The 27,568-nt window shown below is 35.9% G+C and overlaps 1 protein-coding gene across 1 annotated transcript in view; it reads left to right on the forward strand.

The window, feature by feature from the left end:
* Nucleotides 1-21,451, forward strand: part of LOC128215261 (annexin A6-like) — a 29,340-nt gene extending 7,889 nt beyond the window's left edge. The window contains exons 8-18 of the mRNA XM_052921969.1: nt 188-300; nt 2,888-3,012; nt 13,230-13,302; nt 13,931-14,006; nt 14,808-14,902; nt 15,631-15,744; nt 16,230-16,320; nt 18,936-19,084; nt 19,459-19,636; nt 19,890-20,002; nt 20,343-21,451. Coding sequence (XP_052777929.1) covers nt 188-300; nt 2,888-3,012; nt 13,230-13,302; nt 13,931-14,006; nt 14,808-14,902; nt 15,631-15,744; nt 16,230-16,320; nt 18,936-19,084; nt 19,459-19,636; nt 19,890-20,002; nt 20,343-20,471 — 1,256 coding nt within the window. The 3' untranslated portion in view covers nt 20,472-21,451. The remainder of the gene's footprint in view (nt 1-187; nt 301-2,887; nt 3,013-13,229; nt 13,303-13,930; nt 14,007-14,807; nt 14,903-15,630; nt 15,745-16,229; nt 16,321-18,935; nt 19,085-19,458; nt 19,637-19,889; nt 20,003-20,342) is intronic.
* The last annotated feature ends 6,117 nt before the right edge of the window (nt 21,452-27,568 follow it).

Below are 27,568 nucleotides of genomic sequence, written 5' to 3' on the forward strand. Positions count from 1 at the left end.
CAATTTAACATTTACAAGGATGGATTTGAAAAGTCTTTATTAGACCAAGACTGTGCTATCACACTTAAATGTAACCGCACACTGCATTTGTGGTGTGCATAGTATTTTCATCATTAAAATAGTTTTTAGGTCATTCCAAAACTTTGGTTATGGTCAAATAACATTAACAGTAGTATCCCTATTTCAGTAAGACTCGCCAAGAATCCACCTGCGTATTTCGCTCAGCGGCTGCACAAGTCAATGAAGGGGGCTGGTACCAAGGACTCGACTCTCATCAGAGTAGTCGCAAGCAGATCGGAGGTATACCAGTTTAAATAACTCATAAATTCACTATGATCATCGACAGTAAAGGTTAAATGTCTTTTAATGACATTTAGCATCTTTTAATACAAATAGTTTCCATTGCTGTCACGGTAAAATGTACTGTTACAATTGTCACTAAACTCTTCAAGATACAATATACACATATGATAACCAACTTCATAACACTGATAACAGCCACCATTTTCAATAAAAATGTCGTGTACAGTGTTTTCACCCATCATTGGCAATAACAGTACACTGATTTTATCCACCATCGGATAAAAACAGTATCATGCACACTGTTTTCACCCACCGTTGGAAGTTACAGTACACTGATTTTACCCACCACTGGAAATAACATACACTGTTTTTCACCAACGATTGGTTATAAAAGTACACTGATTTTACCTACCATTACATAGTTATAACAGTATCATGTAACAGAACTCTGATTTTACGCACCATTGGCAATAACGGTACACTGATTTCCACTACCATTTGCAATAACAGTACACTGATTTTACCTACCATTGACAATAACAGTACACTTTTTTCCCCTACCATTTGCAATAACGGTACACTGATTTTACCTACTTTTGACAATAACAGTATACGGATTTCACCTACCATTGGCAATAACAGTACACTGATTTCCCCTACCATTTGCAATAACGTTACACTGTTTTCCCCTACCAGTGGCAATAACAGTACACTGATTTCACCTACCATTGGCAATAACAGTACACTGTTTTCCCCTACCATTTGCAATAACGGTACACTGATTTTACTTACCATTGACAATAACAGTATACAGATTTCCCCTACCATTTGCAATAACGTTACACTGTTTTCCCCTACCAGTGGCAATAACAGTACACTGATTTCACCTACCATTGGCAATAACAGTACACTGATTTCCCCTACCATTTGCAATAACGGTACACTGATTTTACTTACCATTGACAATAACAGTATACGGATTTTACCTACCATTGGCAATAACAGTACACTGATTTCCCCTACCATTTGCAATAACGGTACACTGTTTTCCCCTACCAGTGGCAATAACAATACACTGATTTCACCTTCCATTGGCAATAACAGTACACTGTTTTCCCCTACCATTTGCAATAACGGTACACTGATTTTACTTACCATTGACAAAACAGTATACGGATTTCACCTACCATTGGCAATTACAGTACACTGATTTCCCCTACCATTTGCAATAACGGTACACTGTTTTCCCCTACCAGTGGCAATAACAATACACTGATTTCACCTACCATTGGCAATAACAGTACACTGATTTCCCCTACCATTTGCAATAACGGTACACTGTTTTCCCCTACCAGTGGCAATAACAATACACTGATTTCACCTACCATTGGCAATAACAGTACACTGATTTCCCCTACCATTTGCAATAACGGTACACTGTTTTCCCCTACCAGTGGCAATAACAATACACTGATTTCACCTACCATTGGCAATAACTGTACACTGATTTCCCCTACCATTGGCAATAACAGTACACTGATTTCCCCTACCATTGGCAATAACTGTACACTGATTTTCCCTACCATTGGCAATAACAGTACACTGATTTCCCCTTCCTTTGGCAATAGCAGTACACTGATTTCAACTCACATTTTGCAATAACAGTACACTAATTTTCCTTTCCATTTCCAATAACAGTACACTGATTTCACCTACCATTGGCAATAACATTACACTGATTTCACATACCATTTCCCCTACCATTGGCAATAACAGTACACTGATTTTACCTACTTTTGACAATAACAGTATACGGATTTCACCTACCATTGGCAATAACATTACACTGATTTCACATACCATTTCCCCTACCATTGGCAATAACAGTACACTGATTTTACCTACTATTGGCAATAACAGTACACTGATTTCACCTACCATTGGCAATAACAGTACACTGATTTCCCCTACCATTGGCAATAACAGTACACAGATTTCACCTACCATTGGCAATAACAGTACACTGATTTCACCTACCATTTTACAATAGCAGTACACTGATCTTATTAATCATGATTATTCTAGAACACTGATCTCATCATTTAAACATTAAAAATGAACTAATGACACCCAGCATGGCAATAACAGAAACTGACCTCATCTACCATCACCCAGCTTTGCTAAGTAACAGAACGCTGCTCTCGCCCATCATTGACAGAGCACTGATGTTACCTTCGATTGGCAATAACAATCCACCGATCGCATCTTCATTTGCAAAAACACTAAACTGAACCTTGGATCATAACGGAACACTAGTCACAATCACCACTGACATTAATCTACACAGTACAGGGCTCGTATTCATAAAGCATCTTAATTCGATTTCTAATAGTCAAATTAAAATACATGTACAGGTGTTTCTAACATTAAAGTATGTTTTTCAGTAAGGTCATTGAAAATAACGTGTTTTGGAAAGTTTTTTTTTCACATGACTAAAATAATACTAAAATTAGGAAAGTGACTAAGTTTTATGAATAGCGTCCCTGATGCCTGTTCAATATCTGTTCCAATGGTTTGTTAACAGGTGGACATGATCCAGATCAAACAGGAATTTCAGCGGCTGTTCGGCAAGACTCTCGGTTCCTTCATCAAGGGTGACACGAGCGGAGACTACAAGAAGTTGCTGCTAGCACTGTGCGCAGAGGATTAAATAAAAGGAAATGGCACATTAGCATACTATAAAGATATACGGTTGTATCCATGCGTCGGTGACATTTAAAGCGATTGTTGGCAATGGCAAGAGTTGTGTAGCTAACACAATGATTATTATTTAAGAAACAGCATCGTTTTTGACGTGTATCTGTTAATAGATTATTCTTGTGCTTAGTCTGAAGCTTGCAATATTTCTTGTATTACACCGGAGATAATGGAGCGCTGTAATGAACCATATACTTTAATATTTGTCTTCAGAAACTTACCAATTACCTTAAATTTGTAAGCCAACTAAAGGAAACCATTTTGAATTGTGAATAATTGGTATGTTAAAGCTGCACTCTCACAGATGGAAACGTTTTGACAGCTTTTTAATTTTTTGTCTTGGAACGAGCCAATTTTTGCGAAAATCTATTTAAACCAGTTATATAAGACTGCTGACAAAAAAATAGATCTCGGATTTTTATATTTAAGTTCAAAAATTGATGTTTTATGTTTTTTTCTTAAACCGTTAGTAACGGTTTAAGCCATAAAACATTAATTTCGAACGGAATTATGAAAATCTGCGACCTGATCTTTTGTCAGCAATCTTTTATCATTGGTATGCAGATATTTGCGCAATAATTTGCTCTTTCCAAGACAAGAAATAAAAAAGCTGTAAAAAAGTGATATCTGTGAGAGTGCAGCTTTAAACTCCGCGTTAGCTTAAACAAAGTTCTGAACGATCGGACCAATCTAATATAAATATGTACCTCCATTCTCTTGAGTGAATTATCTTTGTTGTTAAATCATACAATGATTTATACTAGAAGATGTACTTTACATACTTTCTTAATTATTATAAAACTTGTAATTTGAAAAGTGTCACGCCTTTTTAGCTCGACTATTCGAAGAATATGGAGAGGTATACTACTCACCCAAGCGTCGGCGTTGGCGTTGGCGTCACACATTGGTTAAGGTTTTGCATGCAAGCACACATAGGTTAATATCTCAGCAACTACTTGAGGTATTACATTGAGACTTTATACAATGGTACTCAACCATCCAACCTGCTTAATTAACCAAGTTAGAAACTCTAGTTTGCATTTAATGCAAATAATAGGCCTTTATTATTCGACTTAGAAACTATGGTTAAGGTTTTGCATGCAAGCACACATAGGTTAATATCTCAGCAACTGCTTGAGGTATTGCATTGAGACTTGATACAATGGTGCTCAACTATCGTTTCCTGAGGTAGAAATACTGTACTTTGTGCTTCACCATGTGAAGCAACGTCAAATGTCGCACGTACGCTAAATGTCGCTCTTGGCGTTATATGTCGCCAGGCTGACGCTAAATATCGCAGCCAACGATAAATGTCTAAACGCGAACAAGATTAGCGGGTGATCGCGATTTATAACGGGATTAATATTCCATCTATGAAACTTTCATCACGCACCTATCTGTGTCCACATTTTAAGGAGCAAACTCCAACCACTTTCTTCAACTGCTCCAGACTGTAATACATCTGTAGCAGCTGAATCACCTGCTCATTTCAAAATGGAATTTAAAAAAGTCAGCAAATTAAATAGTACCTTTACTAGATATAACTTGAATCTTACACACTTTGTTTGTGAAATCAACTATATAAAACTATTTACTGGGTCCAAGTCAAAATGAAAGGCAAGAAACACCTAGTCTCATCCTTCTATATGCCGCACAGAAATTTATCAGATATAGCGGAATTAAAAAATCTCTAGAACCAGCAAAATCCAACGAAGAAAAACACATCATGTTATGTGGCGATTTCAACTGCTCTGATATCGACTGGCAATCCCTCACAGTAAAAAAAAGAAGCAAAGGACATAGAGATCCAAGAAATCCTACCAGAGCTTACAACTGACTTCAACCTCACTCAGGTCCATATTAAAACAACAAGGAAAACAACATCCTAGATATGGTCTTCACCTGAAACACATCCCTTATAAAATCAACTAGCACCACGCCGGGGATTTCTGACCATGATATTGAAGTCTTCTATTTTGACACCAAACCCTTCTACACAAAACAGAAGCCTCGTAAAAGCTACTCATTTTCCAAAGCCAACTGGGAAGAACTTAAAAATATCTTTGATCAAATTGTCAAACTTCAAGAAATTCAAACTATTGCCAAAACACCAAGTAGTACAGAAAATACCATATAGAGCATCTTTAAATGTTAACTCCAATAGCCATTGATTCGCATATCCCTCACAAGATAAACATCAAACACCTTGGATCACAAAGGAAATAAAGAAAGTGCTGAAGAAAATAGCCCGATAGTACAACAAAGCAAAGAAGTCTAAAAACTGGGGTCCATATAGAGACTATCAAAATGAATGTAAAAAGAAAATAAGAACAGAATGGGATCACATCAACAACGTAATAAATGAAGGTCTACAAAAAACCCAACTCTAAACCATTCTTGAATTACATGAAATCAAAAAAAGAAGACATCATTGGCATCGCATCTCTTCGTAGACAAGGACACCTCGTAACTGATTGCAATGCGAAAACAGAGATCCTAGTAGAACAGTTTCAGTCTATATTCACGAAAGACCAGGGAGGACAGATTCCACTAACCAATAAACGAATGTCTACTGATATGCCACCTTACGCCAGGAATTTGATTGACGGGTCAATAGACCAATCAGATAGCCGCTGATAAGCCCGCATCGGCTTTGTTACTATCCGCCATTTTGTCAGACAAACAAGTTATATCCGTCAATAATCGTCAATGTTTTTTTTCCGCTGTAAAAATGGTTAAAAGATGCAGTTATGGAACCTGCAACACTGACAGCAGATACACTGAAAGACTTGAGAACAATATAAAGTGTGTTAAATATTAATTTTAAAATGATATAACATGTATATTGAAGTTGATATTTTATATTTTATAAGAGCGTTTAGCTGCACACCATAAGCAACTAGCTTACTACCTTCAAGGTCGATCATTATAGTCTAAACGACGTTCTCAATACCTCAATTCTTGTTGGTCATATATATTGACGCCCTAAAATAAATCTAAAATTATATTGCATACAGCACATGGCATCTCATTACCCTTTTAAGGGTGAAAACATTTCTGTATTGTGAAATAACACGTGTTTTAATAACTTTCAACAAGCCACACTGACTCAGGAATTACGTAACAACAATTTAACCAAAAGCAATCTCTGTTACATGCCATACATTCCAACCATTAGTTCATAGTCATCCCGCTGGTTTACCACGGCCGAAAGTATCTTCTTTGACGACTCCTCTTGTTTCTGGATAGCTAGACAGGCTTTCGTACTAAGGGTTGACGCTAAACATTTGGTATGGCCTATGATTGTTCAAACGAGCAGTTTTATTTACGACGGTATTTATAGTCAGTGGAAAATATACATTTAAATGTATGCATCCATCGTTCCTGAAATGTTAACATTTTAATTTTAAAGTAATGACACAATTGTATTAGTAAATAACTGATATATCGATCCTACAAAATTTAAATTAATATTCACTTAGTGTACAGCGTCCTTTGTTTCAAGAGGGAAGATTCTAATAGTCTTAAATGGTTATTATACTTACGATAAATGAAAAAACCCATACCCTTGCTGACACTTGCAGTGGGCGTCTAGTAGGCGTTTTTTTCAAAGTGTCAACTTCCAGATTAACTACATGGCAAGGATCAGATTTCCGCTAACTCGGGTGTACTTCACCTCGAATCAGGACCGAATTCTCACTCCCCTCAAATACTTGTATTTCTCTAATGTAGCTTCCGGATAAAAAAGCAGAAGCTTTCTGTTTTTTCTTTAGCGGTATTTGATCTTTTACGTATTCTAAGCTGATATTGTCAAGAATATCCCGGAGACCGAGACGCCTTTGTTTATCCGCCATCTTTGGTCAGTGTCGGACATAAGCAGAGTAACTTCCCCTGATTATCGGGGGCGTGGCCTATCGAGCCATGGCGTAAGGTCAGTTAATATTGGAATAGCTGGTGTAAAGTATTATTGAAAGACATGACGACAAATAAAGCAGCTGGTCCTGATTAACATCATTCTTCAAACATGTGCTGAAGAGCAAGCCTCTGCAATATCTTCAATTTTTCAAATGTCCATCGACTCCGGTGAACTGCTTAATGATTGGAGGAATGCAATCATAGCACCAGTATACAAAAAAGGCGATCGTCATACTGCAAAAACTACCGACCTGTCTCTCTGACTTGTTTGTTATCAAAATTCCTAGAACATATCATCTGCCACCAAATGTTAGACCATCTAGACAAGCATAATGCCGATACTTCCCTCAACCACGGCTTTAGATCTGGCTACTCCTGCGTAACGCAACTAATTGTAACAACACATGAACTACTTAACTACTATGATCAAAAAATAGAATAAACAAGTTGAAATCGCGATACTGAACTTAAGTAAAGCATTCGATACCGTGCCGCACAAAAAGCTCCTTAGCAAGCTTGAAGCATACGGCATAAGAGGCTCCACTTTATCCTGGATTACACACATTCTTACAAAAAGAAAGATGCGTATTGTGGTTGGAGCAATCAAAACACGGTCAAGTCGAATCGGGGGTCACACAGGGCACAGTCCTTGGGCCGCTTCTCTTCCTCTGCCACTACAATGACCTCCCAGATAGATTCTATTCCCATGTAAGACTTTCTGCAGACGATTGCCTCCTATATAGGGCCATCAACAACATAGCTGACCACCACCTACTACAACAAGACCTTGAACATCTACAAGCCTGGGTGGACGACAGGGGTATGAAGTTCAACGCCAAAAATGCTACATACTGAGCATCAGAAACAAGTCCAACTTCTTTTAAAACATAGACAACAACATCCTACTAAAAGTCTTAAGCAACCCCTTCCTTGGAATTACAATCTCTGAGGATCTCAAATGGAAAACCCACATCAACAACATATGCAAGAAAGTCAACTGTACCCTGGGATTTCTTCGCCAACGCCTCCGCCACTGTCCCATGCACTGCAGAAAGAACGCCCACATTGCCTTAGTCCGTGCAAAACAAGACTATGGAAACGTCGTCTAGGATCCCTACCTAAAATGTGACATCGACCGCCGAGAACGCATACAACGCATAGGGGCTCGATTCATTACAGGCGACTACAAATCAAGACAAGATGGCTGCGTCTTTGAAATGCTGCAAAACCTTTAATTATGAAGCTTCCAGGAGAGACGCAGACACCTGAGGTTGATCTTCCTGTACAAGGTGGTGGAAGGGCACGTACCAGCCATTGACATTGACCAATTTCTTAAAACTCAAAGACATAAAAGAACTATAAGGGCTAAAAGAGTTGAAGACTACATGAATACAAACATTGTTGAGAACTCAGTGAACAACACTACCAAGTGCTTTGTGGCTATTCATGCTAAAAGTGAAATTTATTTAAACTCATTCTTTATGAGAACTGCAATTGACTTGAACAAACTAAGTGACAATATAGTACACTCTGATTCAGTGAACTCTGTTAAATTGTCATTAACAAAAAGTGATTATTTGCACTCCTTCCCCGTGGTGTTAAAGCCAGTATTGGACTCTACCGCGTATCATTCAGATTCAGATTTAGAAACAATAACATGTATGTACTTTTTATATTCAATTCATGTAACTTCACATTTAGCTTACATTCAAACCCTCCTGAAATCCCATTAAGCTGCCGAGCATTGTAGCTTTCCAAATGGTCGGCCATCACCTCCTCTGACAGGCTGAACTGAACTATTCCACCACCACCAGTCCTTCCCGTCAGATCAATCTCCCCTTTCACTGAAGTCAATACATGATAGTCTAATGTTATCTCAGACTGGATAAGAATTACAAAGTCCAAAAATACTAAATTATCTCCACCCTGTCCCTATCCTTCCAAATGAGTGACTAAAAAACCCGTTTGATATATTGAAATGCATTATCCATTTATTGTTTGTGAAAAAATGTAATTACTTCAACAAAAATAGAAGGAGCTATGTCCAATTCTCAAAATCAACCAAAACCAATCAAAATTTACCAAAATAAAAACAGGTGAGACTCAGCATCGATAGTGTACAATGTGAAGAAATGTATTAGATGAATAAGTTCCCCAAGTTTCAAAGTGAGAGCTTTGATGGTTTCCATGTAAGTGACCTTTTCAAAAATCTAACGAGCTATAAATGGAGCTGACTTGGATTAAGCTATCGACGTATCCCGGAACACTGAGCCAGGGTTAACCGGGGTAAAACCGGATACGACCGTTAAGGCCAAGTCTTCACTGTTTCGGTTTGAGATATAGAGGATGTTTGTTTGTTTTGAGTAGATATAGAGTATAACACACCGAAAAATGATTTCATTTGAATGTTTCACGAGTGAGAAGCAGTTACGATATGAAATATACAAACTGATAGAAGTCAGTTTGTCACTGGTTTGCATGAAATAAGTTGATGTTTCTTGGATCAGGGATCCGAAATGAACTAAGGTGAACCGGCGAACAACCATAACGGCACAGTGGACCACCGAAATGTTTTAAATATCCGGGAGTCATCAGGAGTCACCAGGTACTAATAGCTTTTTTGACATGCAATAAGTTTAGATTTCTTGGCATTTACATAAAGATAATTCTGTTGTTTAAAGAAATTTACAGCGTACACAGCGAGATCATTCACAATGTACAATGTTAAATATCACTTAGCTTTTCCCGTCAGTAATTCTTAAAACGTCAACCTCTGTACCGGAAACAAATGACAGGCAGTTGACATCTGTCATATTTCAAGAAGAAACGAAAAATAATTTGCGACAATGAGTATCATTGGTCAATGTCTTTGAACCCGGTAGTTACCACATCCAGCATTTCAGTTAGGCATGCGAGTGTGTCACATGCGCTAGGAAAGGAAGTAGGAATAATTTGAAGTAATATTGAGGTAATTAATAATCTATGTTTAATTTATTGATTATGATCTGAAATAAGAACTGATATCTTATGCAATTATACCATGGTTACAACATCATGACGTTATAAGCCCCGAATTGCAATATTGCTTAGCAGGGCCTATATGAAAAGTACAAACCGCTTACTATTTGAAAACAAATGGGCTCGAGTGAATTTAAGGATCTCCCTATGTTAGGATCTCCCATAAGAATCTCTATTAAAGGATCAACACGGGGCTGGCATATATCTTGTCTCTTAAAAAACTATTTAGGAATTAACGTCATTTTCTTGTTTGTTTACATCGGTCATGACCCGTGGTGACCCATGTGAGAACCCCGTTGAAGTCACGTGATTCCTCACCCTGATATGGTTAAATGAAAAGCTCAAGTGTTTGCAGTCAGTATGACGTACTATAATCTTTCACTACAGCATTTTGTAAATTTTGAAGGCATTGATTTATCATGGATAATGTTTTCGCCTACGTCCATCCGTCAGTCTGTCCGTCCGGCTATCCTCTCCTTAATCGATGAACGGATTCCAACTGTCTGTCTTGTCAGACCGTAACATATGGTTTTTAACTTATGTTGACTAATTTTTTACTTAACATTTTTAAATAACCATAATGTTACGTTAATATAATGTTTGAGCTTTAGTAAAAAATAATTGAATTTTATAAACATATAAAAGTATTTATGTTTCGTTCTTAACTTGTTGTTCATTGCTGACATTCTTACTGTTTTACGAAAGTGCTCTTAGGCCAGAGCTTTTTTTTATTAGTTTAAACATGTTTAGATTTCATTCTTCGTCTATTTGTGACCATAAGGATGGTTTGGAATATTGTGTATACCTAATATATATATATATATATATATATTACACCCTTATATAAAAACTTTACCCGTTAGGAACTGTTTTCATGTCTCCGTAAATTCATCCTTTAGGTATAGTTTTAAATTGAAAGTGCATGTCTTAGGCTAAAATAGAATGTGTCTGTAGGACATTTGTCACAAATAAGGATCAGCAAGTTCAAATGTTAGGATATTAAGTTGCATCGCAAGGTAAACATGTGTATTTTTGTCTTCTTCAGGGGCCATAACTCAAAATAGAAGGAACAGAGTCAGATGAAAAATGGATGATGCACAGGCTCTTATAATGATAAAGACTCATGCATTCCATCAATTGTACTCATTTATTTCCACATACAATACTTAATCGTGTTCACTCTAAACTTGTGAAACGCCTAAAACAAAATATCGAATGAATTATTATTTTCCCCTTATAGGAATGACGTCACCATTACGTCATATGTACTTCCGTTTTGTGGAAAATTCTCAAAAAAAAAAAAATGTTCTTATGATTGATAGACATGTTTTCACATGCTCAATACACTGGTAATAAAAAATATCATTATTCCTGAAACTTTTATACCTTAAGTATCTATTCTTGCTTGATTTATCATTTAAAGTAGAGATTAAAGCATAAACCGCTGCCCTATAGTTGAAAGGTCATTTTGGAAGAACTGTCATGGCGGACGGTGCAAATTTTAGAGTTTATTTTTCAAGTGAAGTGATTTTTCTTAGGAATAACTTGACCCCCCTTTTTATTGGCTTAAAAGTTAATTTAAAGCTTGTACTTTAAGAATATATGTGGTTATCATAGCCTGCATTCGCTCGAAATGCCTTTAAATGTTGTCTGAAAATTATAATTTTACATTGAATTATATAGGGAATAACAATGGTGGTGTGTAACCTTATAATGAAGAACGTACCGTAGCCTTGTGGGTATTCATTTTCTTTGAACGAAATCTACAAGACTGTTTCATTTATTATGCAAAAATCGATAAAAAACGATTTTCCAGCACTAACGTTGTTGTTGTTGTTTCCATGAACTAAAATGAAAATGTGTTTGTTTTTCGTAGATATGGAATATATCTAACCGCAATGAGATTAGTTTTAACACGTTCACTCATGCTTTTGCAATAGTGAAATATTCAAACTAAAACAGTTATACTCCATATCTACTTAAAACAAACTAACATCCTCTATAACTCTAACCGGACCAGGTTGAGCCTTTACGGTAGTATCCGGTTCGTCCCGGTACTCCTTTGCTCACTGGATACGTCAAGAGTAATCGGAACTCCTCGGCTAGTATCAAGATATGTCTATCTCGAAGCTTGCCGGAGATGGCCGAGTTGCTACGATTGACTTCAAGAGCTTAAACTAGGTCAGTGATACAACAAAAGAGTGCTTATTAAGGAGTGTGACATTTAGCGTTGATGTTGAGACAAAAAGCGGCAGTACAATTTTATGCGACATTTGGCGTTACAGATGCAACATATACATATCGTACAGAGGTTTTGCGACATTTAGCGTTGGTTGCGGCATTTAGCGTCAGCCTTTCGACATAAATCGTCAAGTGCGAATTTAGCGTTGGTGCGACATTTAACGTTGCTAACTTCATTCAAAATAACTCCAATTATGCATAGTTTGGTACTAATATTTGATATTTTATGCTTTAACATAATAACATAATGATATGGCAAGGTATGCAGTCAATGATTATATAAAAAAATAAATAATTTGATACCCTTTCCTTCTTTCTTTTGAAAATTATACAAATGTCGAAAATTAATAAGTGAATCTGATCTGTGAAGGAACTCTTTATGTACTTTATATGTATATGACAAACATAATTTAGTAGAAATATTTCCCTGGGGTTGGGATAACCTACAAAATATTCCAGAAACTCTCTTCAATATTAATTAGATATAGATTATAACCGCTGAAATGTCTTCCCCAAATTTAGTTCAGATTTTTAATTCATACATTTTGTACTATATAATAGTAGGTAAAACAAATGTTATCTTATTTTATTTTGCATGGTAACTGTGTTATTTTTTATGAATAACGCGTTCAAGGTTAGACATTGGGGACCTACTGTCATTTTCACAACAATACACGAGGAAATTATAGCGCTCAAAGACTTTGTACGTTGATGATGTAGACTTAGATTTGAAGTCCAATCTCCAAAATTATCAGCAAACACATAAATTGATCATAATGGAAAATCTTTCTGGAATTAACCAAGTTATTAACTATCTATATACACAGATTGTTATCTTTTGAAGTGATTAGTTTAAGGAAATTGGCCATTACATGTTTCATAAGTGAAAGGGCAATATAAAGACCATTGTAAAGTGATAATTCATTAGTTGTAAATAGTATCGATATGAATGCCATCTAAATTATATATAGGAAAAGAATCGTGATAATAATAAGTTTTTATGTTACACATTCACGGTGGAATATCTTCATTTTAAGTTCAATCAACATGGCTTCAGTTCATAAAGAGGTATGTTATTCTTGAATGTATTTTTTGTAATAAAATGATATTATTACGTGCTGGTTTATATGGGTATTGAAGCGAAAAATACATCTTGCGTTCTGAATGTAAAACAGCCCATTCTTTTGACACCAGAGGGCGCAAGTTTGGAAGGTTATTCATGTTGAGTATACTTGTTGAGTATTGAAAAACAAAACAATTGAAGAAAGTTAGTCATAAAGTAAGCTATAAAGCTAGCTAGGGTAAGATAGCTAAAATAAGAACATTTAACTGACATTAATGAATAAATTGATAACGGACTGACAAGAAATTCGGAAAAACATAACGTTGAATGTCACTTTACACCAACCAAGATACATGAAGTAACTTTCACGAAGCTAGCATACCAATTGCCAACATAACGAGTTAAGGATGCAATAACGTAAGATGTAAAAGTAACAAGGCAAGATGTACAAGTCAGAAAGCAAGATGTAATTTTTGCTTCAATACCGTTCCATAGGTTTTAAAATTTAAAATTTAAATACAACGGATTTAATATAGTATGTACTGAGAATATATAAGATATAATACATATATACTAATAAGTATATGGTGGTAGTCATTGCACCATGTTTAACTCCCTCACATTCTTTTGCAGGGAACTATTGTCCCTAAGAGCCGCTTTTCGCCCGAGCAGGCAGCGGTGGCTCTCCGAACGGCCATGAAAGGGCTTGGTAAGGAAGTCCTAGTAAATATAAGCTGAGAAAGATAAATCGCACCACGTCAACCGATTATCAGTGGATCCGATTGACAGATATTAAAACATCTATATAAAAGTCGTTTATAGCTGTGCTTTGTACATTGAAATATTCTTAAGGAGTTCAAAAAATACTTGCCATGGAGGTTCACCCTGACAAGGTGGAGTGTCAAGCACAATACCAAGGTCTGTACCTCTTAAGTCATGGTCACGCTTTGAGGTCAAATGTTGAAATGATCATTGTTCGGGCTGTCTTGACCATGCATTCAATGATTTTCAAAAAACCTTGCCATGAAGGTTCACCATGATGAGGTGGCGTCTCGCGCACAAGATCAAGGTTTGTACATCAAAGGTCAAGGCCACGCTAAGAGGCCACAGGATGGAATGAGCATTGTCCGGACTGTATCCTGATCATGCATTAAAGGATTTTTTTAAAACGACCATTAACTTAATTTTAAAATTAATTAGTACCATTTAAAAATAAACAAACAAATATGTGTTCCATTATTATACATAAGAGAGATGGTGCCCTTTGAACGAATGAAAATACAGACAACCGAGTGTTTGCTTGCAATGCTCTTGTTATTACGCAATATAAAGCCAACCAGTTAATTAGCCTTGCGGTGGACCCGTGGTCTAGGGGTTCGACCCCAGTCTGCCACTAAAATACCAATCGTCTTAATTGTAGTCGTAATAATTATGGAAACTATGCTCCAACAAAAACCCTACCTTATGAGATGACAGAAGGTCTATATATTCAGAGGTGAATATCTTTCAGGGACGAACGAGGCAGAAATAATCGATGTGATGTCTACCCACAACAACCAACAGAGGCAGGAGATCTTGGCCACCTTCAATAGCATGCTTGGCAGGGTATTGTTTCAAAGAAAATGCCACTAGAAATTCATCTAGCGATATTCTTGTACAAAAAGTCCATTTTCTCCAAAACAAAGATTACTTGATCATTGACAATTTTATTGATCTTCTGGGCACTGAAAGTAGTGCATTTGAACACCAATTGGTTGAGTGACTGCGCATGCGTTGATGTCACATTGGTATTTAAAAGACGTATTAATATAATCGTTTCGTTTACTTACTCGCTAACGTCATAAACGCTACGGCAGAAGGCAATATTTTGCTTCAAATGAAGACTTTAAACAAAAATAACTATAATTTATTCACCATTTTAAATAAAACAAAGCGCAGTCTACGCCGCTTACAGAGCCCCACATTTGGTCTTTTACTAGATTTTGATTGAGAATTAAGTTTCTTAAAACACTTCAACAAACCTATTCATAAAACCACCGCCTGATGGAGCACTGTCAAAACATAAGTTTGGGAAACACGTTTGTCCAAGTGTTTAATGAAACTAATCACCTAATCAAACTCCGGTAATAAAACAAAGGCGGGGCTCTATGAGAGGCATTGACTGCCATTTTTTTCATTTAAAATGGTGAAGAAAAAGAAAAGTTGTCTTTGTTTTAATTCATTATTCGAACAAAATGTTGCCTTCCGATTAAACATTTATGACGTAATTTATCACGTGGTATACACATACTGGTTTCCGCTTTGTTAATAAATTGCCACTTTTCCCCTTATAGGATCTGCGTGCTGACTTGAAATCAGAACTTTCGGGCCGGTTCTTGGATCTCGTGCTGGCTCTGCTGGAGCTGCCAGTCAATTACGACGCCAAAGAGCTTAAAGCTGCCATAAAGGTTCTATTTATCCTAGACTTTGATAGTGACTATTGAACAAGATATTAATTGACAATGAACAAAGGCAAATTGTTATCGATCATGATGGTGTAAGTGCGTTACCATGATATTAGTTGCTTTTTCGTCTTCGGCACATAACATTTAATTAGTTTTTAGAATAAAACATATTTCGGCGTAATACAATTCCCGAGAGCTTATTCGATCATTGTTTCTTTATTGGCGGTAACGTTGTTCAAAATGTGCCAGCTTGCATTGTTTTTATGTGCCGAAGACAAACATTTCTCCCACCTCAGATGAGTAGATCCAAAATTTTGACCATGCTAGAAATTCTTATCTTGCCCACGGGCAAAGATACAACAAGTACCCGTATGTTGTTTTAAAACAATTATTAACGTCAAATGAAATCTGAACCGTAGTCGCATACATAAAAATGCTAATTGTGGTTTAAAGAAAACAGAAAGATAAACAAATAAGTATGCTTACAGGGTCTGGGAACAGACGAGGATGCCCTAATAGAGATTCTGTGCTCCAGGTCCAACGCTCAGATACTGGCCATAAAAAAGGCCTACAAAATATGTAAGTCAATGCTTTACCCCAACACTTGACCTTCGGACCAAAGTAAGCTTTAAAGCATCTTTACTAATAGTATAATATTCATGTGTTTTGTTTATTGGGATACTTTACATTTAGATGTCATACTAGTCTTTGTGTTGTCAATAAATATTAATTATATTGAAGATATGGTTCATTTAGACAACTAATATGCAATTTCCATTTAAAGACAACTTATTTCCTTCATGTGTGGATTGCATGTATAAAATTGTGCTGTCATATCTATGTAGATTACCTGGTTGCCGTACTGCTTATACATCTCGTTTACATGGCTATCATTGTTCTGTACGTTTCTTTTTTATATGTCATTTTACTACACACTGTTGTAATAATTATCTACATTGAGGCTTCATTGTTTCCATTGTAATTGTGCCATTTTCCTGTACTTTCAGACTACACTTTTGCCGTTGTAATGTACATGTACGTTCAGACTACACTTTTGCCGTTGTAATGTACATGTACGTTCAGACTACACTTTTGCCGTTGTAATGTCACATGTACTTTCAGACTTTTTTTAAACTGTAGTTGCAATGTGCATTTCATATATATGCAGTTTTGCCTTTATACTGAACAATAAGTCTATAGGGCACCGTGTATTTACATATAGGCTATATGAGTATATTATGCTGTGCATTTTATATGCAGTTTTTCATTTAGTCTATATGGTACTGTGTATTTACATATAGGCTATATGAGTATATTATGCTGTGCATTTTATATGCAGTTTTTCATTTAGTCTATATGGTACTGTGTATTTACATATAGGTTATATGAGTATATTATGCTGTGCATTTTATATGCAGTTTTTCATTTAGTCTATATGGTACTGGGTATTTACATATAGGTTATATGAGTCTATTATGCTGTGCATTTTATATGCAGTTTTTCCTGTATACTGTACATTTAGTCGATAAAGTACTGTGTATTTACACGAAGTCTACATGAGTCTATTATACTGTGTATTTTATATGAGTTTTTCCTGTATACTGTACATTTAGTCGATATGGTACTGTATATTTACACGAAGTCTACATAAGTCTATTATACTGTGTATTTTATATGCAGTTTTTCCTGTATACTGTACATTTAGTCTATATGGTACTGTATATTTACACGAAGGCTACATAAGTCTATTATACTGTGTATTTTATATGCAGTTTTTCCTGTACACTGTACATTTAGTCTATATGGTACTGTATATTTACACGAAGTCTACATAAGTCTATTATACTGTGTATTTTATATGCAGTGTTTCCAGTATACTGTACATTTATTCTATATGGTACTGTATATTTACACGAAGGCTACATGAGTATATTATGCTGTGTATTTTATATGCAGTTTTTCCTGTATACTGTACATTTAGTCAATATGGTACTGTATATTTACACGAAGGCTACATGAGTCTATTATGCTGTGTATTTTATATGCAGTTTTTCCTGTATACTGTACATTTAGTCTATATGGTACTGTATATTTACATGAAGGCTACATAAGTCTGTTATACTGTGTATTTTATATGCAGTTTTTCCTGTACACTGTACATTTAGTCGATATGGTACTGTATATTTACACGAAGACTACATAAGTCTATTATACTGTGTATTTTATATGCAGTTTTTCCTGTATACTGTACATTTAGTCGATATGGTACTGTTTATTTACACAAAGGCTACATGAGTCTATTATGCTGTGTATTTTATATGCAGTTTTTCCTGTATACTGTACATTTAGTCGATATGGTACTGTATATTTACACGAAGGCTACATGAGTCTATTATACTGTGCATTTTGTCGAGATGAACATTTTGTCATTGCAATATACAGTAACACTTCGCAGCTACACTGTAACATTATTCTGTCCACTTTGGTTTCAAAAACAATGATGCAATTGCATTGTGCATTTTGGCTTCCTGTATAGTGTTGCCCTATACTGTAAATTTTGGCTGCAGTCATATTGTGGTCATTGCACTGTTAATTTTGGCTTCATGATCATTACTGTTACTGTACTGTACATTTAGATTGCATGCACATTGTAACCACTGCACTGTACGTTTAGACTTTATGGACATTGTTGTCATTGTACTGAGAATTTTAGTTTTATGGACATTGTAGCCATAGTAAATACATTTAGGATTCTTGAACACTGTTGTCATAATGCTTTACATATAGGCTTCTTGAAAAGTGTTGTCATTGACTGTTTATGCAATATTCGTGAACATTATTGGCATTGTACTGAGCATTCATGTTACATGACACTTAAGTTGCCGTTTCAGTTTTTATTTAAGCCTCATAATCATTGTTGACTTTTAAAGATTGAACATAAAAAAATCGTTAATAGTATATTTAGACTACATTGTTGCCATTTTGCCGTTCTATCATGCAATGCGGTCACCATTTTATATTGTATATTTAGTCAACATTATTTGATATGTTGCTCCTGTTTTATACATATTTACTTTATGTATTTCAAATTGGTGACATTGTATTATTCAATGAGTTTATATGTACAATACCCTATTGTACAATATACGATGTTGCTGCCGTCCTATTGATTATTCTTATCTACTTTTTTCCAGTGTACCAGAGTGACCTAGAAAACGACATCGTTGGCGACACAAGCGGTATCTTTAAGCGCCTACTCGTCACACAGCTGGCCGCCGGAAGGGATGAGTCTGGGACTGTGGATCCTGCCATTGCAGCACAGGACGCTCATGATCTAAATGAGGTAATTCGGCGCTTAGCATTTTAATGTGATATATTTTGACATATTTTTTAATTTATTTATCATATATGATCAGCCAAGATTCGAAGATACATCGACCATCATAATATTCCCGGGTCACAATGATATTTGTATGGTTGTGTAATAAAACAACGTTGACCTAAATATGTTCAAATAAACAAAAACAAAATAATAATACTGTTTTGTTCTGGGTTTTTTTGTACAGTGACGAATACTGTAATATACGGTATATTTTCAGTTAAATCCAAGTGTATGTCCATGTACAAATGTCATCTGGTTTTGAAAGTAAACCTCTTTTTAACTGGATCAAATATTGAGTCACAGCTTGTGTGAATGCTTTGGATTTCTCTCTGAAGGCTGTTACCAACAAACTGGACACAGATGGGACCACCTTCAACCGAATATTTTGTCTACGGAGCTACCGTCAACTTAAGGCCGATTTTGATGCATACCACATAAGTTATGGCAAGGAAATTGAAGATGTCATCCGCGCAGAGACCAGTGGAGATTTAATGGAAGGCTATCTAGCCATAGGTGACACACACTAAAGTAGCATTTACAAGGACTTGAATAGCCTTCATTTATCAAATATTTATGTCTTAAAACTATTACTAAGTGAATAACATTAAGAAGTAACAGAACACAGACTGAACTTGTCACAAGTATTTTTTCTGACGTTAAAACTATTTTTTAAGTCAAACCCAGACATTACTTATGATGAAACAACATTAACGATTCTAGCATCATTGTTCCATTCCTGAACATAAATGTTACCTACTTATATCAGTGAGAATCGCCAAGAACCCACCTGCGTATTTCGCTGAGCTGCTGTACAAGTCAATGAAAGGGGTCGGTACCAAGGACTCGACTCTCATCAGAGTAGTCGTCACCAGATCGGAGGTACATCTGATTAAATCACTTATATATTCACTATTTATCATCGGCAGTAAAAGTAAAATGTCGTATCTCATGTAATACAAAATGGTGTCATTGATTTACGATATAATGTACAATATTGCGGTTACAATTGGCAATGAACTGTTCGATATATATATAGTGGTCTGCTAACAAATTACCCTGCATCGGCTGTTACAAAACATTGACCAAACCCTCCATCGGAAAAAAACAGTACACGGATTTCACTCACCATTGGTTATAACAGTACACTGATTTCCCCTACCATTGAAAATAACAGTACACTGATTTCACCTACCATTGACAATAACAGTATTGTTATCAGGTGGATATGGTTCAGATCAAACATGCGTTCCAGCGGCTGTACGGCAAGTCGCTCCGCTCCTTCATCAAGGGCGACACGAGTGGAGACTACAAGAAGTTGCTTCTAGCTCTGTGCGGGGCCTCAAAATAAATGACGATTAGATAAAGCGCTGTAAACATACACTAGACACTTTGAAATCGATTGTTAGCAAGGGCATGAGTTGTTAGGTTCACATGATTATACAATCAACGATCATCATCGTTTTCCATATCGTTTTCACGTGTTTCTGTTATAAATCTGAATCTGGCAATATTTATTGAATTACACCAGAGTTAATGGAACTATGTAAAGCAATGAACTATATTTTGATATTTGCTGTAAATTACTTGCCATTTATCATTTATTTGTTAGCTAACTAAAGGTAACCGCTTTTTGTTTCTTACATATTATTTTTATAATTGCTACCAGACGCAGCCATAAAAAGAAGGGTTATTTCATCTTCATCACATTATTTTACAAACTACCTGGCAAACTTGTCTTTTCAGATGAGCCTTTTTGTAGAATAAATACAATCTGTCAGCACAGATCATGTAATAAATAGGTTTTAGGAGTTAGGACCGTCATTATTAAAGTGACACTCTTATTCAAAATCAATACATACACATGCATTACAAACATACGTTTTGAGTGATAAACCTTTAGCTACTTACTAAATAATGCATATATGGAAAATATAAATTACTGATAACGAGATTGTAATCGTGTTTTTAAAAGCTGAAAATGGAAAATATTAAATGATTGGTGAGTGTTAAAAAATTTACAGTGATCTACTATCGTATCATAAGGTAGAAATACCGTGTTTTCTTCACCTTTCTTCCAAATTAAACCTGGTATCCTTCATAAGAACCATTTTTTCGACATTTATTCATCATTTTTAGCACATTTAAACAATTGTATGAATTGTGGTAAATCTTATTTGGGAGTAAGAGTGCATCATTAAGAGTATTCTAAACAAGTATAATTATACCACAAAATATAAATACGGACTTCTCTCTCATCATTGTATTTTACGTAACTATCTAGTATTACATGTAATGTACCTACTTAATTATTATTAAACTTGAAATGTGTGTTGTGTCACGACTAATTAATTATCCATTGAATACCAACTGTACAATCTAAGGTACATAATTTTATCTTTTGCATTGCGTAAAATAAAGACAAGAAAAAAGTTGATGCATAGCATCATGTCGGCGCAATGATGTTAGAAGAAAAACGTGCATGCAGATAACCAAAAATGGTTATTATTTCAATGATAATATTTTTTATGTTGGGTGTACATATGCTCGAAGGATATAATGGTTAATAATATTGTTACAATAGTTTAAGCCCGGAATTATAGATATTCTGTTGTTTTTTCCAAGCTAATCCTCCGGTTAAAACTAAATTATACCAAAAATAAACATACTTTTTTCCGGAAGAAATAGAGTCAATATACTAATACATAGATTTCAATAGCATGAAATTCACCTTTTATTTTTACCGGCATGTTATGTGAATTTCTTGCTTTATATATAGTATAAGTTTTTGTAACACATTTCAATCACACAAGTATATAGAACGGGGATAAAAATACTATACATCAAGAGGGAAGTATCTGGGGTTCATTCCTTCGAATGACATTTTTAAAACAAACAATAAAGCTCATGTTAATTTTTCAAAACTCGGCATTTTTGCTGTCGCCAAGGGAGATTACTGCGTAGGAGGTTTACAAACATGTAGGATATTGTAATAGTACCGTGTAACCTTCATCTTTTTAGGCGGAAGTTGGTATCAATCGGAACACCTCGGCCTGTATATATCTCGGAGATGGCCGAGTTGTTATGATTGAGTTGGTATTTAAAATGATTCAAAATGATAAGCAGGGCTATTATAATTTAAGGTTTCTTTATCAATTAAAGTGTACACGTTTATAAAACTTACTTAACTTCATATTTTATCATGCAACGTCACGGGAAACTATTGAAAGCATTGTTCTGCAATTTACGAACTTAAGCCCCTTAGTTGGAATATTTCTAAAGTAATATCAAAAATCGATTGTTACCACGGCCCCCAAAGTCCGGGGGTATACCGGGGATAACCGGGGAAATGGGCCGTGTTTTTACCTTGCAGGTGGCCCCGCAGTGCCGGGTGAATGCGGTGGTTTTGTTTTCGCGCCAAAAATAGCGGAGAATGGGCCTTACCTAGGGTTTCTGGGGGGGGGGGGGGTTACAAGCAATTCGTCCCCGCATGGCAAGTATTTTACCCGGAAGTGGCTGGTTACAATTGACTGGTGCATAAAATGCCATGCTTGCGATACGGTACTGGTGCTATATCGTCTAAAAAAAGTGTTTGCAGTTGGGTCATAGGTCGTTACGAAAGGTATAATACTGGAAATGTTAGAATAACTAGTATGGAGTGAGCGGTATGTATTGCAGCATTGCAAAAAGCAATACAAGTTCTATCAATATATAAAACGGTCAAGAACGAACAACGCCAATTTGGTTAAATTTTGACAAATGGCCATAACTAAATCTTTATTTAGCCGTTAGGCTGGTAAAAAAATGAGCCCAAGATATGATGCCAAAAATGAATTGCTCAAAAACATGTAACCAAGTTTTGTTAGGGTCGTACGGAACATGGTAAAGTAAGAGAGCGGATAATATCTATTTGGCTAACCCTTCGTAAATGAAAAATGCTTGACTGCGAATTGGTCAATTAGAATGTATAGGACATGCATTTAGTGGTCTAAAACAAAGGTTGTTCAATTCTGCGGTATATCTTCTTTGATAGAAAGGACATTTCAATCGATCGGACGCTCTTTGCAAACAGCTGAAACGCAAGCGTCATGATAATATTATTGTTGCAGGTTATTATCCGGAAAATCAAAATCAGTCATACTTAATGTCACATAAAAAGAAAAAAAAATCCTGAAATACAATTGTATTCATTTGTGGTACAAAAACAAAGTTGATGCCGATTCCAACACTAAAAAATACGTAATAAATTTTCTGTAAATGTTTACGAAATCCAGTGACTCTCCAGCAAATAACTGTAATGATTTTTAATTACCAGTACCATGGATGTTTTCTTGTTCTCTATAACAAATAACTGTAAAATACGCTTTCGAATGATGCTTTAACCAAAACCAAAGGTGTTCTACCAACATTGTGTAACATGTGCATTGATAGATGTACATCTTGTAGCATTTGAATTAAAATAGAAAACGTGTTTATTTCTATTTTTAGCTCACCTGTCACGTAGTGACAAGGTGAGCTTTTGTGATCACTCTTCGTCCGTCCGTCCGTCCGTCCGTCCGTCCGTCCGTCCGTCCGTCTGTCCGTCCGTTCACAATTGCTTGTGAACACAATAGAGGTCACAATTTTGACCTAATCTTTATGAAACTTGGTCAGACTGATCATCTCTATAAAATCTAGGTCAAGTTCGATATTGGGTCATCTGGGGTCAAAAACTAGGTCACTAGGTCAATTAGTAGAAAAACCTTGTGAACACAATAGAGGTCACAATTTTAGCCTAATCTCAATGCAACTTGGTCAGAATGGTCATCTCTATAAAATCTAGGTCAAGTTCAATATTGGGTCATCCGCGGTCAATAATTAGGTCACTAGGTCAATTAGTAGAAAAACCTTGTGAACACAATAGAGGTCACAATTTTAGCCTAATCTCAATGCATCTTGGTCAGAATGATCATCTCTATAAAATGTAGGTCAAGTTCGATATTGGGTCATCCGCGGTCAACAACTAGGTCACTAGGTCAATTAGTACAAAAACCTTGTGAACACAATAGAGGTCACAATTTTAGCCTAATCTCAATGCAACTTGGTCAGAATGATCATCTCTATAAAATCTAGGTCAAGTTCGATATTGGGTCATCCGCAGTCAATAACTAGGTCACTAGGTCAATTATTAGAAAAACCTTGTGAACACAACAGAGGTCACAATTTTGACCTAATCTTTATGAAACTTGGTCAGACTGATCATCTCTATGAAATCTAGGTCAAGTTCGATATTGGGTCATCTGGTGTCAAAAACTAGGTCAGTAGGTCAATTAGTAGAAATACCTTGTGAACACATTAGAGGTCACAATTTTAGCCTAATCTCAATGCAACTTGGTCAGAATGATCATCTCTATAAAATCTAGGTCAAGTTCGATATTGGGTAATCCGCGGTCAATAACTAGGTCACTAGGTCAATTAGTAGAAAAACCTTGTGAACACAATAGAGGTCACAATTTTAGCCTTATCTCAATGCAAATTGGTCAGAATGATAATCGCTGTAAAATGTAGGTCAAGTTTGATATTGGGTCATTCACGGTCAATAACTAGGTCACTAGGTCAATTAGTACAAAAACCTTGTGAACACAATAGAGGTCACAATTTTAGCCTAATCTCAATGCAACTTGGTCAGAATGATCATCCTTTTAAAATCTATGTCAAGTTTGATATTGGGTCATCCGCGGTCAATAACTAGGTCACTAGATCAATTAGTACAAAAACCTTGTGAACACAATAGAGGTCACAATTTTAGGCTAATCTTAATGCAACTTGGTCAGAATGATCATCTCTATAAAATCTGAGTCAAGTTCGATATTGGGTCATACGCAGTCAATAACTAGGTCACTAGGTCAATTATTAGAAAAACCTTGTGAACAAAATAGAGGTGACAATTTTAGCCTTATCTTAATGAAACTTGGTCAGAATGATCATCTTAACATAAGCTAGGTCAAGTTCCATATTGGGTCAACCCAGGTCAAAAACTAGGTCACTAGGTCAATTAGTAGAAAAACCTTGTGAACACAAAAGAGGTCACAATTTTAGCCTAATCTCAATGCAACTTGGTCAGAATGATCATCTCTATAAAATGTAGGTCAAGTTCGATATTGGGTCATCCGCGGTCAACAACTAGGTCACTAGGTCAATTAGTACAAAAACCTTGTGAACACAATAGAGGTCACAATTTTAGCCTAATCTCAATGCAAGTTGGTCAGAATAATCATCTCTATAAAATCTAGGTCAAGTTCGATATTGGGTCATCCGCAGTCAATAACTAGGTCACTAGGTCAATTATTAGAAAAACCTTGTGAACACAACAGAGGTCACAATTTTGACCTAATCTTTATGAAACTTGGTCAGACTGATCATCTCTATGAAATCTAGGTCAAGTTCGATATTGGGTCATCTGGGGTCAAAAACTAGGTCAGTAGGTCAATTAGTAGAAATACCTTGTGAACACATTAGAGGTCACAATTTTAGCCTAATTTCAATGCAACTTGGTCAGAATGATCATCTCTATAAAATTTAGGTCAAGTTCGATATTGGGTCATCCGCGGTCAATAACTAGGTCACTAGGTCAATTAGTAGAAAAACCTTGTGAACACAATAGAGGTCACAATTTTAGCCTAATCTCAATGCAACTTGGTCAGAATGATCATCGCTATAAAATGTAGGTCAAGTTTGATATTGGGTCATTCACGGTCAATAACTAGGTCACTAGGTCAATTATTACAAAAACCTTGTGAACACAATAGAGGTCACAATTTTAGCCTAATCTCAATGCAACTTGGTCAGAATGATCATCGCTATAAAATGTAGGTCAAGTTTGATATTGGGTCATTCACGGTCAATAACTAGGTCACTAGGTCAATTATTACAAAAACCTTGTGAACACAATAGAGATCACAATTTTAGCCTAATCTCAATGCAACTTGGTCAGAATGATCATCTCTATAAAATCTAGGTCAAGTTCGATATTGGGTCATCTGCGGTCAATAACTAGGTCACTAGGTCAATTACTACAAAAACCTTGTGAACACAATAGAGGTCACAATTTTAGGCTAATCTTAATGCAACTTGGTCAGAATGATCATCTCTATAAAATCTGGGTCAAGTTCGATATTGGGTCATACACAGTCAATAACTAGGTCACTAGGTCAATTATTAGAAAAACCTTGTGAACAAAATAGAGGTCACAATTTTAGCCTTATCTTAATGAAACTTGGTCAGAATGATCATCTTAACATAAGCTAGGTCAAGTTCCATATTGGGTCAACCCAGGTCAAAAACTAGGTCACTAGGTCAATTATTTTTATTTACCGGTGATATTTGAACATAAATGTCTATGTTTGAGAACTTTCAGCTGTTTCATATATCTGATAAATATGATTATCATTTTGCAAGTGCAACTACCGACTCTTAAATAATGTCTATTTGGATTTTCTTGTATCATTCTATTTATGGCAGATATTAATTGTTCTTATTAAGACTTACAATCACATTATATAAATATTTTTGGATTTATTATTGATTTACATAACCATACGTAATTCTACTAAATTTTATTTCCAATTTATAATAATATCTTTTTAGATTTTTTTTTATGAAATTGCCTTTTTAGCTCACCTGTCACTTTGTGACATGGTGAGCTTTTGTGATCGCCTTTTGTCCGTCGTGCGGCGTGCGTCGTCCGTCAACAATTTACTTAAAAGACATCTCCTCCTTAACCGCTAGGCCAATATTAATAAAACTTCATAGGTTCCTTGGGTTGTCTTCTATCAAAGTTGTTCAAAGAATTCAATTCCATACAGAACTCTGGTTGCCATGGCAACCAAAAGGAAAAACTTTAAAAATCTTCTTCTCCCAAACCACAAGGCTTAGGCCGTTGATATATGGTAGGTAGGATCACCAAATGGTCCTCTACCAAGATTGTTCAAATTATGGCCCTGGGGTCAAAATTGGCCACGTCCCGGGGGTCATGGGTTTTCTCTATATGTTTATAGTGAAAACTTAAAAAATCTTCTCCTCTGAACTTACTTGGCCTAGAGCTTAGATATTTGGCATGATTCATCGTCTAGTGGACCTCTACAAGTTTGTTCATTTGTTCAAATTATGGCCCTGGGGTCAAAATTGGCCCCGCCCCGGGGGGTCATGGGTTTTCTCTATATGTTTATAGTGAAAACTTAAAAAATCTTCTCCTCTGAACTTACTTGGCCTAGAGCTTAGATATTTGGCATGGTTCATCGTCTAGTGGACCTCTACAAAGTTTGTTCAAATTATGGCCCTGGGGTCAAAATTGGCCCCGCCCCGGGGGGTCATGGGTTTTCTCTATATGTTTATAGTGAAAACCTTAAAAAATCCTCTCCTCTGAACTTACTTGGCCTAGAGCTTAGATATTTGGCATGGTTCATCGTC

This window comes from Mya arenaria, chromosome 13, assembly GCF_026914265.1.
Source record: "Mya arenaria isolate MELC-2E11 chromosome 13, ASM2691426v1".
Taxonomy (NCBI): domain Eukaryota; kingdom Metazoa; phylum Mollusca; class Bivalvia; order Myida; family Myidae; genus Mya; species Mya arenaria.